Source organism: Lepidochelys kempii, chromosome 18, assembly GCF_965140265.1.
Source record: "Lepidochelys kempii isolate rLepKem1 chromosome 18, rLepKem1.hap2, whole genome shotgun sequence".
NCBI lineage: Eukaryota > Metazoa > Chordata > Testudines > Cheloniidae > Lepidochelys > Lepidochelys kempii.
The window spans coordinates 6,007,876-6,026,100 of record NC_133273.1 but is presented as its reverse complement, the minus strand read 5'-3'; the positions used below and the strand labels follow the sequence as shown (position 1 = coordinate 6,026,100).

At 56.1% G+C, this 18,225-nt stretch overlaps 1 protein-coding gene across 9 annotated transcripts in view; it reads right to left on the bottom strand.

The window, feature by feature from the left end:
* EPHB2 (EPH receptor B2) overlaps positions 1-18,003 on the bottom strand; it is a 406,427-nt gene extending 388,424 nt beyond the window's left edge. For all 9 annotated transcript variants that reach the window (XM_073316305.1, XM_073316307.1, XM_073316306.1 and 6 more), the window contains exon 1: positions 17,923-18,003. In XM_073316305.1, coding sequence (XP_073172406.1) covers positions 17,923-17,989 — 67 coding nt within the window. In that variant the 5' untranslated portion in view covers positions 17,990-18,003. The remainder of the gene's footprint in view (positions 1-17,922) is intronic.
* Positions 18,004-18,225: the final 222 nt, after the last annotated feature.

The following is an 18,225-nucleotide window of genomic DNA, read 5'->3' as shown; positions in this document are numbered from 1 at the left end:
CGAATTATATAAACAAATTGCTTCAGCACCTGTACTTTTCAAAAAGGTAGCAATCTTTTGTTCATCTTCCCTTAGAGTAGACCCTGATGCCCTCAAACATAAATCCAGGTTTCCGCAGCACTTCAACATTTTTAGAAATGTGCTAACTGAATTGGTCCATCTCATTTCATTCAAACTTGTTTTTCACTCCTGAGTGATTTTTACTTGTGTTTTTTTGTTCGTTTGTTTTTAAATGAACGAACAAAAAACCACCCAGCTTCCAGTTCTTTTTATCAGTTCCCCCAATCCTGGTACCATGGTCATTTTACATCATTCACTGCTAATAACTGAACCACAGTCTTTATTCAGATGCTCTGTATGTGCGGTGGCAGAGCACTTAACTCTGGCCAGTCTAACCTAAAACCAGGTGCCTCCTCCCCTTGTCAGCTCCCACATCCTGGAGACTGTTCATCCTATTAAAGCCACAGTAATATCACCCCACCTACATGCTGCCATTTTAGTGCTCTGGGCTCCTGTCATGAAGGGAACTGGCACTCATGGTGCTTGCGACTCACCAGGGCTCAGTCCAGAGGAACAGGCCTGCCCCATAGATCCTGCGCTCCTCTGTTACCATAGGTAGCCTCCCCCGGCACTGGTGTTGCTCAACACTTCTGCACGCTCTGCAACCTACCACAGAAGGGCTGGCAGCACTACAGCCCTAGCCAGGGAGCTGGCAGCGCCCAGGCCATGGCCATGCCTAGAGGGGCAACATCACAGCCTTTCTACGCTGTTCAAGCTCCATATTAGCAGAAACACAGGTGACAAGTGGAAGCAGCTGACAGTCAATTCAGCATTTCCAGGAGATCTGTATTTATCGAAAGCTGTCAATCTGCAGCCAGAACAGGTGTCAGTCACAGTGAAATCTCCTGGCAAATATTCAGTCAGAAAGCAAAGAGTTTGACATCAGGTCAGAATGAGCTTTTAGCTCCTTCTCTCATGGGAGAACCTCCTTCTCTGCTTCCCGAGTTTGCAGTGAGCTATCAGTAAAGGAAAGCAAAGAAACAGAGGCAGAATGAAAGGTGGGTAAATAATAGGAAATACAGACAGGCCCTGCTCTGGGGGATGTTCTCCTGCACCCAGCACCAGGGATCAGCCACTAGCAGAATCAGAGAATCTCGGGGTTGGAAGGGACCTCAGGAGGTCATCTAGTCCAACCCCCTACTCAAAGCAGGACCAATCCCCAATTTTTGCCCCAGATCCCTAAATGGCCCCCTCAGGGGCTGAACTCATAACCCTGGGTTTAGCAGGCCAATGCTCAAACCACTGAGCTATCCCTCCCCAGAAGCAGGACCCCAGACTGCACCCCTGGAGATGGGGAGTGACCCTTTTATTAAAACCCAAAGTAACATCTGCCCTTCTAGTGACAGCAACAAGTTACTGAGTCACATTCAATTTTCTGTCCATTCTGAGCCCTGGGCCTGTGTCTGCCTGGCCAGCACTCCGCAGGTTAATGGAGTGAAATTCATGTTCCACCACTCCTCCCCTGGGGCTGAATACCCTTACCCTGAGGTCAGCCTGCTCTCCACACCTGTGAGACCATGCTGGACAGCAGTGCTGTCTCTGGAGGCTGCACCTGAGGACCCAGGACTGATGGCTTTGGGTTACTTTGCCTCATGCATGGAGGCAGCTCAGATGACAGTCACTGGAAACTGAGCGGGGGGAGCAGGCCCTCCTATCTCTCCAAAGCAGCAGAACCATCACTTACAGTCTAAAACAGGGCAGGGCAGGTTTGGGGAAAGGCCAGCCGACCTGACATCTCCGAGAAAAGAAACTGACAGGTCAGGACAACTTTTCTCCCTTCCGAAGTGCTGTCATTGCTCCAGGCTTGTGCCATCAATGAACCCGATTCGCTGTCCATCAGCCAGCGTGTTTATGACAATACTGGATACAGAACAGACCTCTGCAGTGCCCAACTGCTGCTTCCCACGAGCCCGACACCAATCCCTTCATTACTCCAGGATCACCACGAGTCACTCCTTCCAGGGCTGCTATCCAGTGGTGTGTCCATCCCTACCCAGACGGCTCCAGTTTCCAAATGAAAATATCGCTCAGGGCCTGTATCAAAGACCTCCCCGAAGTCAGGGGAGCCACAGCCCCAGCCTGTTCCTGAGCCACTAGCCTGTGTCCCTCAGCACAGAAACAATTATGCCGATCTGGCGCAAGCTGCTGCCAACCTGCTGTCCCTTTGCTCTCCGGTGGGGGCTTTCCCAGCCCACCGATTTTCACCAGGGAGCTGATCCCACTGCTCTGTAAAGCCCTGGGCTTCCCACACTCCAACTCAAAATACTTTCCACGTTTGTCCACGCTGGGCTGGGGAAGAGGAGACAGGCCCAGCCTCAGTCGCACAGGGACTGTCTGTGGCTGGCTGTGTGTCTGCTGAGGGTACAAAGCCACAGCCCCTTCAAGCAAGAGAGGCTGCCCGGGTGGGGGAAGCATCTATTTCCCCAGCCCATCCGTTGGCACTGCCTCTCGTGGCCCTGCGGTGGCATTACTAGCTCCCACAAGCAGAATTAGGTCAGGTTCAAAAACAGATTCCCTGACCCGCAGCACCTGACAGAGCAGAGTTCACTGAGAGCCTGCACAGAGCAGCCCTCCAGAGGAAGGGAGCCGCTGCGGTTCCTGACCCTGCTCACACTCCCTGAGTACAGCATGGACTCAATGTGCTTTGACGCACAGGCCGGAGCAGGGGCCCAGCACAGCTGAATACCCCAGCAGGAGCTCTGGGCATAGGGACGCAGGGCACCCAGCTGTTGGGCTGCCTTGCCCAGGATGCAGCATGTGGTCTCCCACAGCTCGGCAGAGCTGCATGGAGACAGTGTGGGTGGGCATTGCAGGGGTATGGAAAATGGAGCTAGGACACGGCCTCCCTGCTGAGACGTCAGGTAAGCTAGAGGCACAGAGATCCACAGGTGCAGGGAAGGCTGAGCCCAACAGGGATGAGAACGCAGGCAGCTCTCCTGCACCCCGAAGAGGATTTACACATAACCCCAAGCAAGCAGAATGCAGATGCAGCCAGCAGTGCCAAGGTGTGCGTGTCTGTACACGTACACATGCCTTGGTGAAAGGACCAGTTCTGGCAATGTAAATGCAGAGGGACTGCCCTGGAGTTACTCCAGGTTTACTCTGATGTAGCACGATGAGAATCGGCCCCGATTTCTCCATGTGTTACCCACTCAGGGTACATCTCCCCCAAGAAAAAAGGTGCATTCTTAACTGGAGTTAAGCGAACGCGTGCAGACTAGCACAAGCCCAAACCGCAGTGCAGACACGGCCTGGGCCGCACGCAGGAGTGAAGAGGAACTAACTGTGGGACAAGCTGCATTTCTCATATACCCACCCTCCGCCTGCAGCCACTCACTGAGGCGCTCTCTGCTCTCCTCGGGCAACAGCACACTCCTTTGAAGTGATTTCAGCCCCTGGAGCGCTCTCCTTCCACACCTGCCTGTGCTGGGCAAGCCCAGCTAAACCGGCTGCCTTCGCGGCCACCCCTCAGATTGGCGGCAAGCAGCACCTCGCCGGACAGCAGCAGCTACCAGGCTCCACTTAGGCAGCATGGCCCAGCCTGCTTCACCCTGCGGAGAGCCCAAACCCCTCACCACACCACACACACAGGATGAAGGGGAGACATGGCCCATTCGTCTCCCGGGGGCCAGTAAGGGAGGCTTCAGTCAGATAAAGAGACCTGCATACCAGTCATTCCCAAACGTCTCCCCCCTCCTCTGCGCATGCGCAGCTCCCCAGACACACAAACTGCCCCTGCTCTCGCTTCTCCCATCACCCCCTGTGCCCCCAGACACACCACCTCGAACCCAGTCGGAGCAGGTGTGCACCCACGCTGCACTCTAGAAAGTAAACAACAAACAATACAGCCCCCCCGGGGCGCTTGGAAAGCACAGCACACCCTGAGCCCCCCTCCCCCCACACCCAATACTGCCCCCCCGGGGCGCTTGGAAAGCACAGCACACCCTGAGCCCCCCTCCCCCCACACCCAATACAGCCCCCCCGGGGCGCTCTGACAGCACAGCACACCCTGACACACACCCCTACCCCCCGGGCTCTTGGAAAGCAAGGCACATGCTGAGCCCCCCTCCCCCGTACTCAATACAGCCCCCAGGGTGACTGACAGCATGGCACGTGCTAACAAGAACCCCCCCGGGTACCCACTACAGCCCCCTGGGGCGGTCTGACAGCATAGCGCACACGCACACACACCCCGTACCCAATACAGCCCCCCCAGGGTGTTCTGGCAGCATGGTACACGTTGATCTCCCCCCCCCGTGCCCAATACGCCCCCGCCCCCGTGCAACTGACAGCATGGCACATGCTGAGGTCCCATCCCCCCCGTACCCAATACAGCCCCCGGGGCAACTGACAGCATGGCATGTGCTGAGTCGTTCCCCCCCACTCCCCCCCGGGTACCCAATACAGCCCCTGGAGGCGCTCTGACAACACAGCACAATGCACACACGCACCCGTATCCAATACGGCCCCCTGGGGCGACGGATGGCATGGCACGCGCTGAGTGTGTGGTCTCCCCCCCCCCGCCCCCCGTACCCAATACAGCCCCCTGGGGGTCTCTGGCAGCATAGCACATGCTGACACCACCACCACCCATACCCAATACAGTCCTTGGGTGCTCTGGCAGTAGAGGGCACAAAGACCTGGGCTGGGATGAGGAGCAAGGGGAGATCCAGGGTGCAGATTGGGCAGGGGGGAGCAAGTTGGGAGGGGGAAGAGCAGCATTTCAGTCCCCTGCTCCAGTACCATCAAGCACTTGGCCCTCTCTGCAGCTGAAATCGAAGCCCAGGGACCTGTGGTCACAAGACCCCAACTCTGGCTACAAGCTGGACCTGGCCAGGCCCCAGACCGAGTCCCTCCAACCTCACCGTAGTGGGAACCCAGAGCTCTGCATAACAGAGACCCCTCCGCCAAGACGTGCTCCGTCCGTCCTCACTCTCAGTGCCAGAGCTTGAGGGCTTGCACTGCTAAGCCCAGAGCGCCTATGTGGAGTTCAGGCGATAGCAAAGAGGAAGCTGTTCCCTGCGGCAGCTGCCTGGTGCTGGCAGCCTGCTCTGCACAGAGGGGTTTTATGGCCATCTGCACGGGCACCCTAACTGCTGTGACATGGGGGCACAACAACAGCAACGAAACGCCTGGTGGACAGAGCACCCTCTTCCTGGTCCAGGTGGTTCCCCAGCCCTGCCAACAGGGCAGAGATGGGCACACAAAGCTTTGTGGAAAGGAGAGAAGCTGCAGCAGGTAGAGGGACCAGGACAGAAACCGCCTGACTTCATCCTGTTCTCTTGCCTCAGGGAAGTTGCTAGAAAGCAGATGTCTCCCCAGAGATGTTTCCTGGCAGCCAAGTGCTGCTCCTAGAGGAAGTGCTGAACGCAAGCCAGCAGCAATGCTGGTGACGCAGCCGGCTGCTCTCCAGGAACCAAGCTGGCAGCACTGGCAAGCTGGAAGGGCGGGAGTAGGGGAGTCCCCTTCGGGAACCACCCTGATCTCCCAGGATCTCCATACGGGGACAGGCTGCACAGGCCAGGGCCCTGCTCCATTTACTAACAGGCACTTTAAATACCTTGAGGATCTGGGCCAGACTCCTAACACCCAGTGCAACCAACAGAACTGAGGTGCCTAAATACCTGTGAGGATGTGAGGATTCTTGCCAAAGCTCACAGAAGGCAATGCAGAGACTTGGGTTGACCTCTGTGGCTTTGGATCAGATGCTGTGTGTATTTGCTGGTGAGACTCAGAGATGAATGTTGGGGGGGGGGGTCCGTTCTCTGTGGATCTGAGCGGCACCAAGGGCAGGGCAAAGGGGGAGCAGGATCACTGCTTCAGCCTCACACCTTGCCCAGCTCCAGAGCAGGCCAACCCCGATTCCTCACACTGGGTCTGTAGTGGACCCAGAACTACCCAGGAACTGGGTGGTGGCTAGGAGAGGCAGCAAGGCCTAGGGACAGACATGGGGCTGGGCCCCAGGAGCTCCTGGCTTCTACTCCTGTCTGCTATTGATAACCGTAATAACTGGACAGTTGGGGATCACCGTGTGAAATGGAGATGTTGACTCACATGCAGGGCTGGGAGGGCTCAAGCGCTTCAGGTCCATCAAGCAGAACTCTCCCTGGGAAAGAGTCAGAGCTTCCTTGGGAGCCATCCCCAGGCTGGAACAAACACCCCCAGGAACCAAGGCCCACCCCAACCTGCCCCCCTCCCATCTGGGCACCTCTCTGACTTGCCTTTGCTGACTAAACACAGAGCAGCATGGACGTGAGAACCCCCAAATCCACCAAACCAAACCACTCCCACTCCAAATCACGATTTGAGGACTTCGATAGCTCAGACATAGGTGAGAGGGGTCTTTCGCAGGAGCGGTGAGTGAAATTCTGTGGCCTGCGTTGTGCAGGAGGTCAGACTAGATGATCATAATGGTCCCTTCTGACCTAAATATCTACGAATCTATACATCTATGAGAGGGAACGGACATTAGTCACATCTGCTCCACGACCGGAGGGTACCCAGATACTAGAGTCATGAGGATGGGAATGAGGCTGTGTAGAAGAGACCCAAACAGAAAAGTCTAGTCCTAACCCAAGGGTGGTGTGGCAGCTTATGGCAATGCAGGGGATGCCCTGGGTGACCCCTGCACTCCTGGATGTTCCCAGCTGGCCTATGACACAGTAACGTGTCAGAACGTTTCAGATCAATAGCAAGCTGCCTCCCCTCCTCCCACAGAATGCCCCCGCCCTTGCGCTCCTATGGGGAAGCCAAAATGCAAGTGACCTTCCTCGGGGGACGGCCCAGGTCTGCCATGATAAGCTCCCCTCCAGCTTTTCCTTTTCAATTGGTTAAAGCCATTCATAGATCTCACTTTTGGAAAGGGATGCCTTCCCCCAGCCCCACTTGGCACGCAGATCTGGGGAGACTGGAGGCAGTGCTGGGAATCTTCTGACACATCCAGAGAAGGAGACAGTGGAGCAGGAAGCAGACCCCAGCAATTTTAACAGAGCAGCAATGAAGCTCCTTCCGGCATCCTGGACACTGTTGTCCTCGCTCTGTTCGGTCACAGGAGGCTGGGATGGCGCAAGATGACAGAGCAGGAGAACTGGGTCAGATCTCCCGGGTTCTAATCCCCACGCTGTCCCAGCCTCCCTGCGGGCCGGGCAGCTCCCTGTGTCTTTGTTTCCCACCCGCACTGCAATACTAAGCTGGGGGAACAATGAAACAGACAGACACAGTCACCGTCAGCAAGGGAAAGGAAAAACAATGTGAGATGACCAGCAAACACAGTCTCCTGGGGCTCGGACCCGCCCCGTCACCCGTGGGTGTGGAACCTGAGGGCCCCACAGGCCCTCCCTGTGTCCCAGGCAGCCCAGATATACAATACCTGGGACAGACAAGACGTTAACCCCTTGTTCACTGAGAGCTGGCAGTGCCCAACACACAGGGGACTCATCCTGGCAGGGTGCTGTGGGCCTTCTGGGGAACGTATCGTGGACATGCTTCTGAACCCTGGAGTGGTTTTATCAACCGATTGACTTGCCACAGAAATCCTCCTCTGGGTAGCGACCGAACCGGGAACCGTTGGCCCAGCAGGGCTCAGAGCGCCGGCTGCTCTGTGACCTCAGCCACACTGAAGCCAGCGCTACACTGAACGTATTGGCTAGTTTCCTGGGATCTGACTGCATTCAGGGTCCACGAGGCTGTTCTCTCCTCACAGCCAGCTATTCCCTGTGCCTGCTGCAGCCAGCCAGTCACTCCCTGATCTCCACCCCGACTGCCCCAGCTCAGCACAGCCCTTTGCTCTGCCTCTCTACTGCACTGTCTGGCGGGAGGGTCTGTATGGAGCCGGAGAACCCTCTCTACCGCGCTCATTACCTCATTCTCTGCCAGGCTTTCCCAACCCCCTCCCGCAGGCAGGGAAGGATAATCGGCTCAGACATGAAAGGCTCCTCCGAGGCCTGGCTTGGTGCGTTCGGCACATCTTGATCTGCAGTGACCCCAGCAGGACGAGGCTCTGGCCATGCCCCTGCCCAGGCCCAGTATAAAGCTCCTGGAAATCAGCCTGCCACACCCCTGGAACTGGGGGTACCCAGGCAGCTGCTGGCAGAAGCAGCGACTTTGCCTGCTCAGAAGCCAAGTGGGAATACAGGAGCACAAAGCCCTCTGCATCCAACCCAACAGCCCCCATCCCCTGCTTTGCTCCCAGTCCCCTCTGTGTGTGTGTGTGTGCGCGCGCGGGGGGGAGCAGGGGGGGAGACGGACACATTGTCCTTGTACAAGAGTCTCATCTGAATCCACTGGGGATCTCTATGAAGAGATGACTCCTCTGCCGGAGGGACACAGGTATGCTCAGGTCCCAGTGCCCCCTCTTGCTTGATCTCTGTGCTCCCACCCTCCGCTCTCTTGCTCCAGGAACTCAGGAAGGAATCTCTGATTGGGAGGGGGTTGCCAGGCAGATTGGATCCAGCAGCCTCTAGTCACTAATAAAACAAATGGCTCTAGCCAGGAGCAGACCTGCACTTGGCTTTGTAGCCAGACACTGCCACTGCTCTGCTCCATCCAAGCACACAGGACTTGTGCCTTCTTGTCCCTGGAGCTGCATGGCCCTGTCTACAAAGACCCTCTCTTATGGAGCTCATGTGGCTGAAGAATAGCTGAAGCACACAGATGCCGGGCCACACCCCTTCCCAGGACCCAGCCCCATCAACCCAGAGCCCTCTCTACACGGGGGAAGAGTACAGAGCCACTCCCACGCACAGGCATTCTCCAGTGGGACAGACAGTGGCTTTGCAGGTGCATGATGCATTGTAACCATTAGCCTGGACCTCAGGAGGCAGGAGAACAGACCCAGCACTTCCAGTACCAGCTGCAGCGAGCTCAGGGGACTGCAAACATCCAGTTGACACTTGACATGCTCAGAGGCGAAGCATATCCACTGCCATACTATTAGGACACCTTCTGATTTGCATACTGCCCCTCTCCCAGTTGTTCCCCTGAGGGTTATCACTATGAGAAGGGAGGTAAAGGGATCTGGGAGCACCCGGTGAGCCAAGCGGCTGTGCTGGCAGCTCTGCTCTGCACACAAAGCCCACCCCAGCCTGGCAGGGCCCAAGACACTCTTTAGATTAGAGACACCAGCAAAACAGCCATGACAAAGGGAGAGTGTCCAAGAGAGCCCAGAGGGGGACTCTGCTCTGAGACAGGCCCTCCCATGACAGCAGTCACCCCTGCAAGCACACAGACAGATGCCATAGCAATGGCAAGGTACAGTACAAGGAAACCCAACTCACCCTGGTTCTCTAGCACAGTAGTCTCCAAAGTGGGGTGCATGCACCCCAGGGGGTGCGAGGCAGGAGGAGTGCCGCCGGACAGCACTCCACCGTTTTTTTCCCTTTGACAGCAGCTCTGCACGCCTGCAGCCGGTCTTCCCCTCTTCTTGCTTCGGTGGCACGCCTGGGGTAAATCTTCCCCTCTCCTTTCTTTCGCGGCACCGTGGGGGTGTGCGATCCAAAAACTTTGGAGACCACTGCTCTAGCACACTCCCCGGGGTTGCACCCAGCAGGGGGACTGAAGGAGCAGGGCTGCAGAGTAAATTGTCTGGTGATAAACACACCTGGTTGAAAACCCGGGGCCATGGAAAACACTGGTATTTGGAAATTCATTTTTGTCCTGAATAGGGACAAAAGGGCAAAAATATCAAAACATTTGGTGGAACAGAAAGTTCTGAAAAATGTCCATTTGGCAACGTCTACACGTTTCATTTTGGATCAGACTCAGATTTAAAGGTCAGAAGGGACCAACGGGATTATCTAGTCCGACCTCCTGTACATCACAGGCCACAGAACCTCGCTCATCCACTCCTGTAACAGACCCCTGACCTCTGGCTGAGTTGCTAGAGTCCTCAAATCATGGTTTAAAGACCTCAGAATTCTTTACAAAGAATTCACCATTTACACTAGTTGAAACCTGCAAGTGACCCATGCCCCATACTGCAGAGCAAGGCGAAAACCCCCCAGGGTCTCTGCCAATCTGATCCAGGGGGATATTCCTTCCTGACCCCAAGTCTGGCGATCAGTTAGACCCCGAGCATGAGGGCAAGACCCAGCAAGCAGATACCTGGGAAAGAATTCCCAGTGTCAGGGAAAGGCTGCCAGGTGCGTTTCCCCACTGCCACCTTCCATCAGAGCCTTTCCCTGCAGTGGTAAAAACTCCAGCAGTGGGACACTACACAGCTAAAAACAGGAGTACAGATGTGGCAGCACTGCTCAGCAACACAGAGAGCCCTGGAGGGTACATTGGCACAGGGTTCAGGTGTGTCTTCACCTCCTGGTCTACACTGTCATTCATATCCGTGCTACCATATACACTTTACATCTCACTGGCGGGGGGCGGGGAGGGTTGCACTGTTTCTGCCCTGTGCACTGGTTCTAGTTGGGAGGACTTATCGCTCCTTTACAGGGAAGCTGCACAGATTGTAACTAGCAGCCCAGCATGATAGTGATGAGTAATTACCCTAGGACCCATCCATTTCCAGCCTTTCATTCCACAGCTCCATCCCGAAGTGCCAGACAAACTCCTACACACATGGGGGGCAAGCTGGAAAAGCAGCCTCCCATGGGCTGGAGGGGCATCAGTAATTAGCTCCAGAACCTCCCATTCCCAGTCAAAAGGCAGCCAGCGGGAGCAGCATTCACTCCCGATGTGTTAAAGGCAGCACCTTGTTCATTCTCCTCTTGTGGTGAGACCCAAGCCAGCGACAGGGTAACCCTACACTGTATGGGTTCCTCATAGCTTGAAGCCCTCCCCATCCGAGTCCGCTCTGTGCTCTCCCCGCAGATTGTAACTGTGCAAACCAGCCTGAGGCTCAGGAAAGAGCAGATACAAAAGCCACAGCAAGAGATAACCCTAATAGAGGAGCTCCAGCACTCTACGTACTTACCTGGCCTTCCTCACCATATCCTCTGAGCACCTCACAATCGTCAGTGGAGTTTAATTTCACAATACCCCAAAGGGCATTACCCCCATTGAACAGACAGGAAGTGAGGCAGATTAAGAGACTCGCCCAAGGTCACCCAGAAAATCTGTGCCAGAGCAGCGAATTAATCCCAGGTCTCCCAGGCCCCAGCCTCATGCCTTGTCTACTAGACCATCCACCCTACCAAGGAGGGAGGGGAGAAGTGTCAGCCTGGAAGGAATGCAGGCAGCCCAGCACGGCCTCCATGTGCCAGACACCTAGGGAGGGCTGGCCTGGGATCACACGGCAATGAAGAGGATCAATCTCCACAGTAAAGGTGCTGACCCCAGCCAGACCCAGAGCCCATAACTCTCTCTCCCCAGGCAGACCCGATTTTGGAGGAGGCAGTGATGAAACCGTGATACTGGGGGGGGGGGGCTCTATTTCCGGGTGGTTCTAGCGCTCAGTCCCGGAGTCCCAAGCGCCCACAGTTCAGCACAGGGTAGGAGCTGGATGGTCTGTACCTGGATGGCCTGCACCTGGGCCCACAGGATCAGCGAAGGGAGGGCCCCGGCCTGCTGCAATCAGAGCCAACAGTGAAACTCCCACTGAGGCCCAGGCCCCCAAGGAGCCTGAAGAGAACGCTGGCACTAAGCAGGCACAAGGCCCCCTGAACCTCCTGCAGCCCCCCAGAGCCTTTCAACACGGCCTTACAGCAAGGCTTGGGAGCTATGAACTGAACCTTTCTGGAACCCCCACAAAAGTCTCCAAATAGGGCCTCCCCTGCCCCCAGTAGTTGCCATGGCCCCCCGCCCTTCCCCATTCAGCCACAGCTCTTGAAGGCCGGCAAGCCCTGGGGTTGATCCAGAAGCAGGCAGTATCAGATAGCCTGTTTTCCCAAAAAATTCAGCCAGCTCAGATGAGCAGCACCCAGATGTTCGGGAATTCATCTGCGGTTGGCCTATTTCTGCTGCTGCCCTCCACAGTCCAGAGCGCCCCCTGGCTGTGACAGAGGACAGGGCATCCCAACCATGGCAGAATGCTCCATGAATGACCCCATTGCTCCCTGCCTTGGTCCTAGCACTGGCTCTGTGGATCAGTCCCTGCTGAGAATCTATTTCAGGATCCCCCAAGGGAAATACGATTGAGGGACACAACAGGTCAGGACAGGAAAGTCACCAATTTCCTCCCCTCCCGCAGGACTTTCAATGTACCTCTGGCCTGGCTTACATGCAGCATTTGTGCCAACAGAGTGTCAGTCGGGGGTTGTGAATGTACCACTAACATAGGTTTGCCGGTATTATTCCCCTGTAGATGCAGTTTTACCGGTACAAAAGTGCCTCCCACTCGCAGAGCTGTTCTTCTTTCTGTACAGGAATAGTGAGCCTACTGTACGCACACTGATGCCATTACAGCCAGTGTTACACAAGGGACTTGGTGATACTATCACTACACCAACCCAGTGCAAGCATTTTATGTATTGCACAGACAAGGCCTTTCGACACCTCGGCCTGGCTGAGCAGCACGCCAGGGCCTCACTGTGTTCACAGTCAAGCTGCTCCTAACCAGAACCCCAAGGTGCCCCCCCTTAGTTCGCCACCCCTTCTGCCAAGCACGTGTAATGACACATTATTGAATAGCCTTAGGCTGAGAACCAAGCCCTGTAGGACCCCACTGGGAACACCCCATTGTGGATCATTCCCTACCAGCAACTGCAGTTGGAGATCAGTCGTTAGCACATTTTTAATCCATCTAATATGGGATGCAATGATTTTATACATTTCGGGGAAGGGGGGAAATGATTAATGTCTGACAGAGCTAAGTCCTTACAGAATTCTAAGTATATTCAGTCAACACAATTGCCTTTATCAACCAGACTTGTACCTTATCAAAGAATGATATCAAGGTGGTGTGACAAGACCTATTTTCCATGAAACTACGTGCACCAGTATTAATTATATTTCCATCTGTTGGCTTGTTAGTGGTGGAATTCTGGTGTTAGCTGTTCCACTGTTTTTCCCAGCATCGAGGTCAGGCTAATAGTATCCTGTCGTTACCCAGGTTATCCCATTTATTCGTTAACATTTTGTTCGAACAATACTGCATTTCTTCTAGCCCTCTAAAACCTCTCAAGCACTGCAAGTTTTAATAAAAGTAAAAATCAAAAGGTATGAAGAGCTCCTTGGCCAACTCTTTTAAACCTCTCAGGTTCAAGCTTTCTGGCCCTGCTGATTTTAAAAGGTGTAACTTGAGTAGATGCTGCTACTGAACGTCCTTTTTGTTACCCTTGGAGAAGTATTTTTACATCATTGTACACAATGGATAGATCATCCAACTTGATTCATAATAGAGGACAAATATTTATTGAACCCTTCTGCCTTTTCTGCACCATTATTGACAACACTATTTTTAGGATTCCTTTTGTTCCGGGTACATTTTGAACACACCTCCTTATTACCCTTAACTCTCTGACACAGATATGGGGAGGATCCCTTTTGCTTCTCTTATCAGCCGCCTGCACCCTCTCAGCTTCTGTTTTATATTCACTGCCACTCACCTCCCCTTTTTCCACACTGATTTATATTTTATTGTTCTTTGCACATTTCCTTTAAGATTTAAAAAACAGCCTTTTTTTACAGCTGAGATACTGAGACTTTTGGAGCACCTAGTGAAATGTTCTTAAACAACTCCTAATTCCCATACACACTTCCCAGTTTAAGTTTTTCTTCCCAGTGATTCTGCTCATAATTATGTGTAGCTTTGGGGAATTAGCCCAAGTGTGTGTAAATACGGATACGTACATATCTATTACTGGTCGGTACAGCATTCTCTTTACTTTCAACAAAGGATCTCAAAGCACCTTACAACATCAATTAGTGAAGCCTCCCAGGATGGGAGTCTGTATTATTTCACCCATTTAAAGATGGGGAAAACTGAGAGACAGAGGGGACAAGTGACCTCCCCAACATCACAGAGCTGGGAATAGAACCCAGGAGTCTTGTCTCCGAGAAGATGATCCCCAATCTAACAACTAGACAACACTGTCTCCCATAAATAAGCCAAAGGTCTTGCCCTGCCTGTTGGAGAAAAAGGAAAAACAGCCAGGAGTCCATTGCAGCTGCGAAGGCAGCGGGGGAACATTCAGGGAGCAGGGGCTGAGGAGGTGTCACTCAGACATATGGTGGAGTGAGACGCCTGCCGAGCCTCCAATGTAAGGAAGGACTCTTAACACTGATTTGCTGTGTCAGTAGATCTGGCACACATGCTTAGCCAACCTGCTAGAGCGGAGGCAAGTACCAGGGGGACCTACCAATAGCCCAGCTCGCACAAGGCAAGGGAGGCTAGAATGGATTAGACATAGGCACTGAAGCATAAATGTCTGAGCTTCTTCCTACACTGGCCAAGGCAGAGCCACAGCCTGACATGGTAGCTGCAGGACCAATCAGCATGCCAGGCTTACCACCTTGGAGAAAAGTGACTCAAGGAGGGAGGAGAGCACCACATCACCCCAAGACAGCCGAGCCGGCATTCAGCTTGGGGGCGGTAGTTCTGGGCTAGGCTTTGCTATCAGAGAGACAGAGCCAGCCTGAGCTGGGGGTTGCTTGCATGAACATGATGCTGGGTCCCCCCGATCTAGACTTAGTCCTGCCATGAGTGCAAAGGACTGGACTAGATGATCTCCCAAAGTCCCTTTCAATCCTACAATTTTAGGCATCACACAGAAGTAGTGTGGGACCATGGGCCATGCCCAGGACCGCCCTAGCAGGCAATGACATTATCCATCAGGGAGGGGGGCAGCTCAAGGGCATAATATGAGTGACTTACACCAACCTGGCATTAAGGTGGCGAGCACATGAGTGAAGCTGACCCATCCGGGAAGGCGGGGGGGGGGGGGGGGGGCAAGGGGCTAGCAGCATGGAAAGCAGCTAGGCCTCTGGAGAGTGTAGCCTATGAGCTACCCATCTGAGAGCCCCCTCTTCCTGCGGCACATTTCCACTCTCTCCACTTCCCCACTCCACTGAATGCCCAAGAGATGCAGCTTACATAGCACCAGTGCACACTCACACCTGCTGTGTGAGTCACTCACACCCAGCATGAGGCCCAGAGAGTCCAGTGGGAAACGCACTGACCCCAGTTTGCATTTGTCCCATTTTGACTCTGGCAACTGTGTTTCAGACTCTAATGTCCAGCTGGTTTGTGACTCCCTCCCCTTGCTCCCCACTCTCCTCCCCTTCCCCCTCTCCCCTCTTTTCTTTCCAGCGCCCAACAGGCCTGAGTAGAGCAGGACTTCCCTGTGCACGCCCTTCCCCCTACGGCCCTCCTCCTCCCGCTCCACACCCAGTACACCCCCACCAATGGCTCTCCATAATGTTAATGACTTTTTAAACTGGCAGCACTCCCGCCTCTCCCCCCCCCCCCCCGCCCGAATCTGGCAGTCTGGGGGCTGGCCAGTAAGGAGCACTGCATTTGCTGACTGGAGCTTTGCAAAGCAAGGACGGGAGCTGCTGACCTGTGAGGTGCCACAGCCCACAGGAGCACCAGACACGCCTTCAGGTGGAGAGAACAAGGCTCTTGCTACAGTAAATGGTAAAGGAGCGAGCGGCAGGAGCAGGAGACTCAGCCCCAGCTCTGGTTTCATTTCCATGCTCCAGGCCAGTGCTGGCAGGGTCTTGGAGAGGAGCCTGAGACCAGGCCCAGCCCAATGACTTCAAGCCAGGCCCAGGATCATCTTTCCCAAAAAAGCTGCTTGTTTCCCTATTTCAAACCCACGTGAGCAAAGCCCCCTTGGGGAGGGCTGGGGGCCCTTCACTGCAAAAATGGAAAGACACAGGCTCCTCGCTCAGGTGCAGGGGCTTGAGGGTGGGTGCCGACAGGCCACTGGACAGGCAGAGAGTGACACTAACGCACAGCTGGGGAAACGCCTGGACCAACGCGACTGGCCAAAGAACAGATCCGCCTTCCTGGTGGGGCAACATCTGCTGAGAGCCCCTGACCAGGACACACACACAGTGGAGCGCCCAGGGGAGCGTGTGTGGGGGAAATGTTAATGTGAGGCCAGTCAGACCCCAAAGCCGACAGCCTGGGTTCTGCATTGCCAGGCAATCCAGTTAACAGAGGAGAAAAGCCCACCAAGCCCAGCACGTTCTTGACTCCGCGCCCAGCCAGACGCTGCCATGGCACCGGGAAGCCGCCCATGTTATCTGGCGTTTCTGACTCCTTCTAGAAAATGGAGAAGGAGCCCTATGGCCAGGCAGCGCCACAGTACATGGGGCTACTGATCCCTAGCGCTGTCCGGTGGGCTGCATGGGGCTCTCCTCTGCCACAGAGAGGTGGCACTAGGAGGGTGGGGACGGAAGTGTCAGCCAGCTCCTGTGCACAGCCCCAGCCCCCTCCCCTCCCATGGCTCTAGTCGCCTACGCAGCAGCCACTCCTGCTGTAGTCAGCAGTGTCGGGTCTGGCTGGCTTTGCAGGAATGCCGCTGTCAACCATCAATACTGCCATTTGATCAGGCCAGCCACCCGCCCTGGACACGGATGTTCCTACAGACACACTCATCTCCCTATAATTAAAAACATGCCAGGCTCCTCTGAACAGCACTGCTGGCTAGTGCTCTCCACTGCAACGTAAATAGTCCTGTTTGTGCCAAGCGCGCATATTGTAAATATCACTACGTATAGCTGGCCAACCCATGAGTCATTCCCCAAAACTCCGACTTAATCAACAGTGCCTCATCCCTAGCCCACACCAACGCAGAGCCGTGGGCCCCTTCCGGGCATTTGTCTTGACATCCAAACCCAGTGGCGTCCACACAAAACCATCCATCCGCCCAGCAAGGGATCCAGTCACCCCTTGCCTTGAAGGCGAGTTCCATTCGCTGCCCTCAAAGCTCTCACCAAGCCAGAGTCCAGCCGGAGACAGCGCGCTCCTCTCGGCCCCAGAGAGCGGAGCCCAGGGCTCCATGCAGTTGGTGCTTCCCTGGGCGACAGGGCCAGCTCTCTCCCAGCGCAGAGGGCGGTGTGAGGGCACGGATGGACAGGCATGCGAGAAGGATGAATCCCACCGCATCCTGTGCCCAGACAGTGCCGCCGCAATGAGTCTCCCCCTGTCGGGCAGCATGTTCCAAACGCACCCACATTCCACAGGCTCCCTACCTGGCATCCAGCCTGCACGGCCCGGGGAGAACACAGCCAGGAACACGTCATCTCCAGGGAACACAGGGCTCCCGAAAGCCCATGCCAAGGGCTAATGTCAGGCTCCGGAAGCCAGGAAGGTGCCAGGGCCCACTACAGGCACATGCCAAACCCTCTCCCGCCCGCCCGCGCCAGGCTGAGGTGGGCAGCCTGTGCGGCGCCAGGACCGGGAACCCTAAGCATCTCTCAGAGTGCACAGCTGCCATGCCGGGGCTGCCCGCCAAGCCAGGGGCAGCTAACGGTGGTGCCAGCAGAGGGCACAGCACAGGCATCAGGCTGGCAATGCCACCCAAGGCACATGCCAGAAGCCGCTGCAGACGGCATGGGGAGAGGGGGACCTGTGTGCCCCACACGCCCACTCTGTCTCCACGCCATGTTTGGGAAGGTCCAGGCGCCACCAGCCAAGCCCGACAGCTGCAGCCCGGAGCCCCCGGACAGCGTCCCCGCATTGGCCAGCGGTTTGCGGGGTCCTGGCCCCCCATCCCCTCCCCCCGCACTTCCACCGTTAGGCTGCAAACTTTGCATGTCCCCCAGGCTCCGGGGGCCCCGGCCGGTTGCTCGCGGCAGCGCTTCCCGGGGACCCGTTCCCGTGCCGAGGGGGGGGAGGAGGGGTGCGGCGCCGGCCCGGGGAAGCGACGGCCCCTGCCCCCGGGAAAGGCGGCGGCTCCCCGCCATGCCTTCGCCTGCGCCGGCCGGGCGGCCCCCGCACACGAGCTCCGGAGCCGCACTTACCCTCCACGGCGGCGAGCGGCGGCGGCAGCAGCAGCAGCAGGAGGCAGCAGCCGGCCAGCAGCGCCATGGCGGGCGCGGGCGGGCGGGCGCGGGGCGGCGGCCGGGGCTAGCGGGGCAGCGGCCGCGGCTCCATGCGGCCAGCCCGGCCCCGCGCAGGCAGACACACGCGCCGCGCGCTCGCCGCCGAGTGAGCCATGGGGCGCGCGGAGCCGGCCCCGCTCCGCCAGGCTGGAGCGACCCACCGCCCGCGCCGCGCGGGGGAGCGCTCGCCGCCGCCCCGCCCCCGCGTCCCGCCGCGCCGGC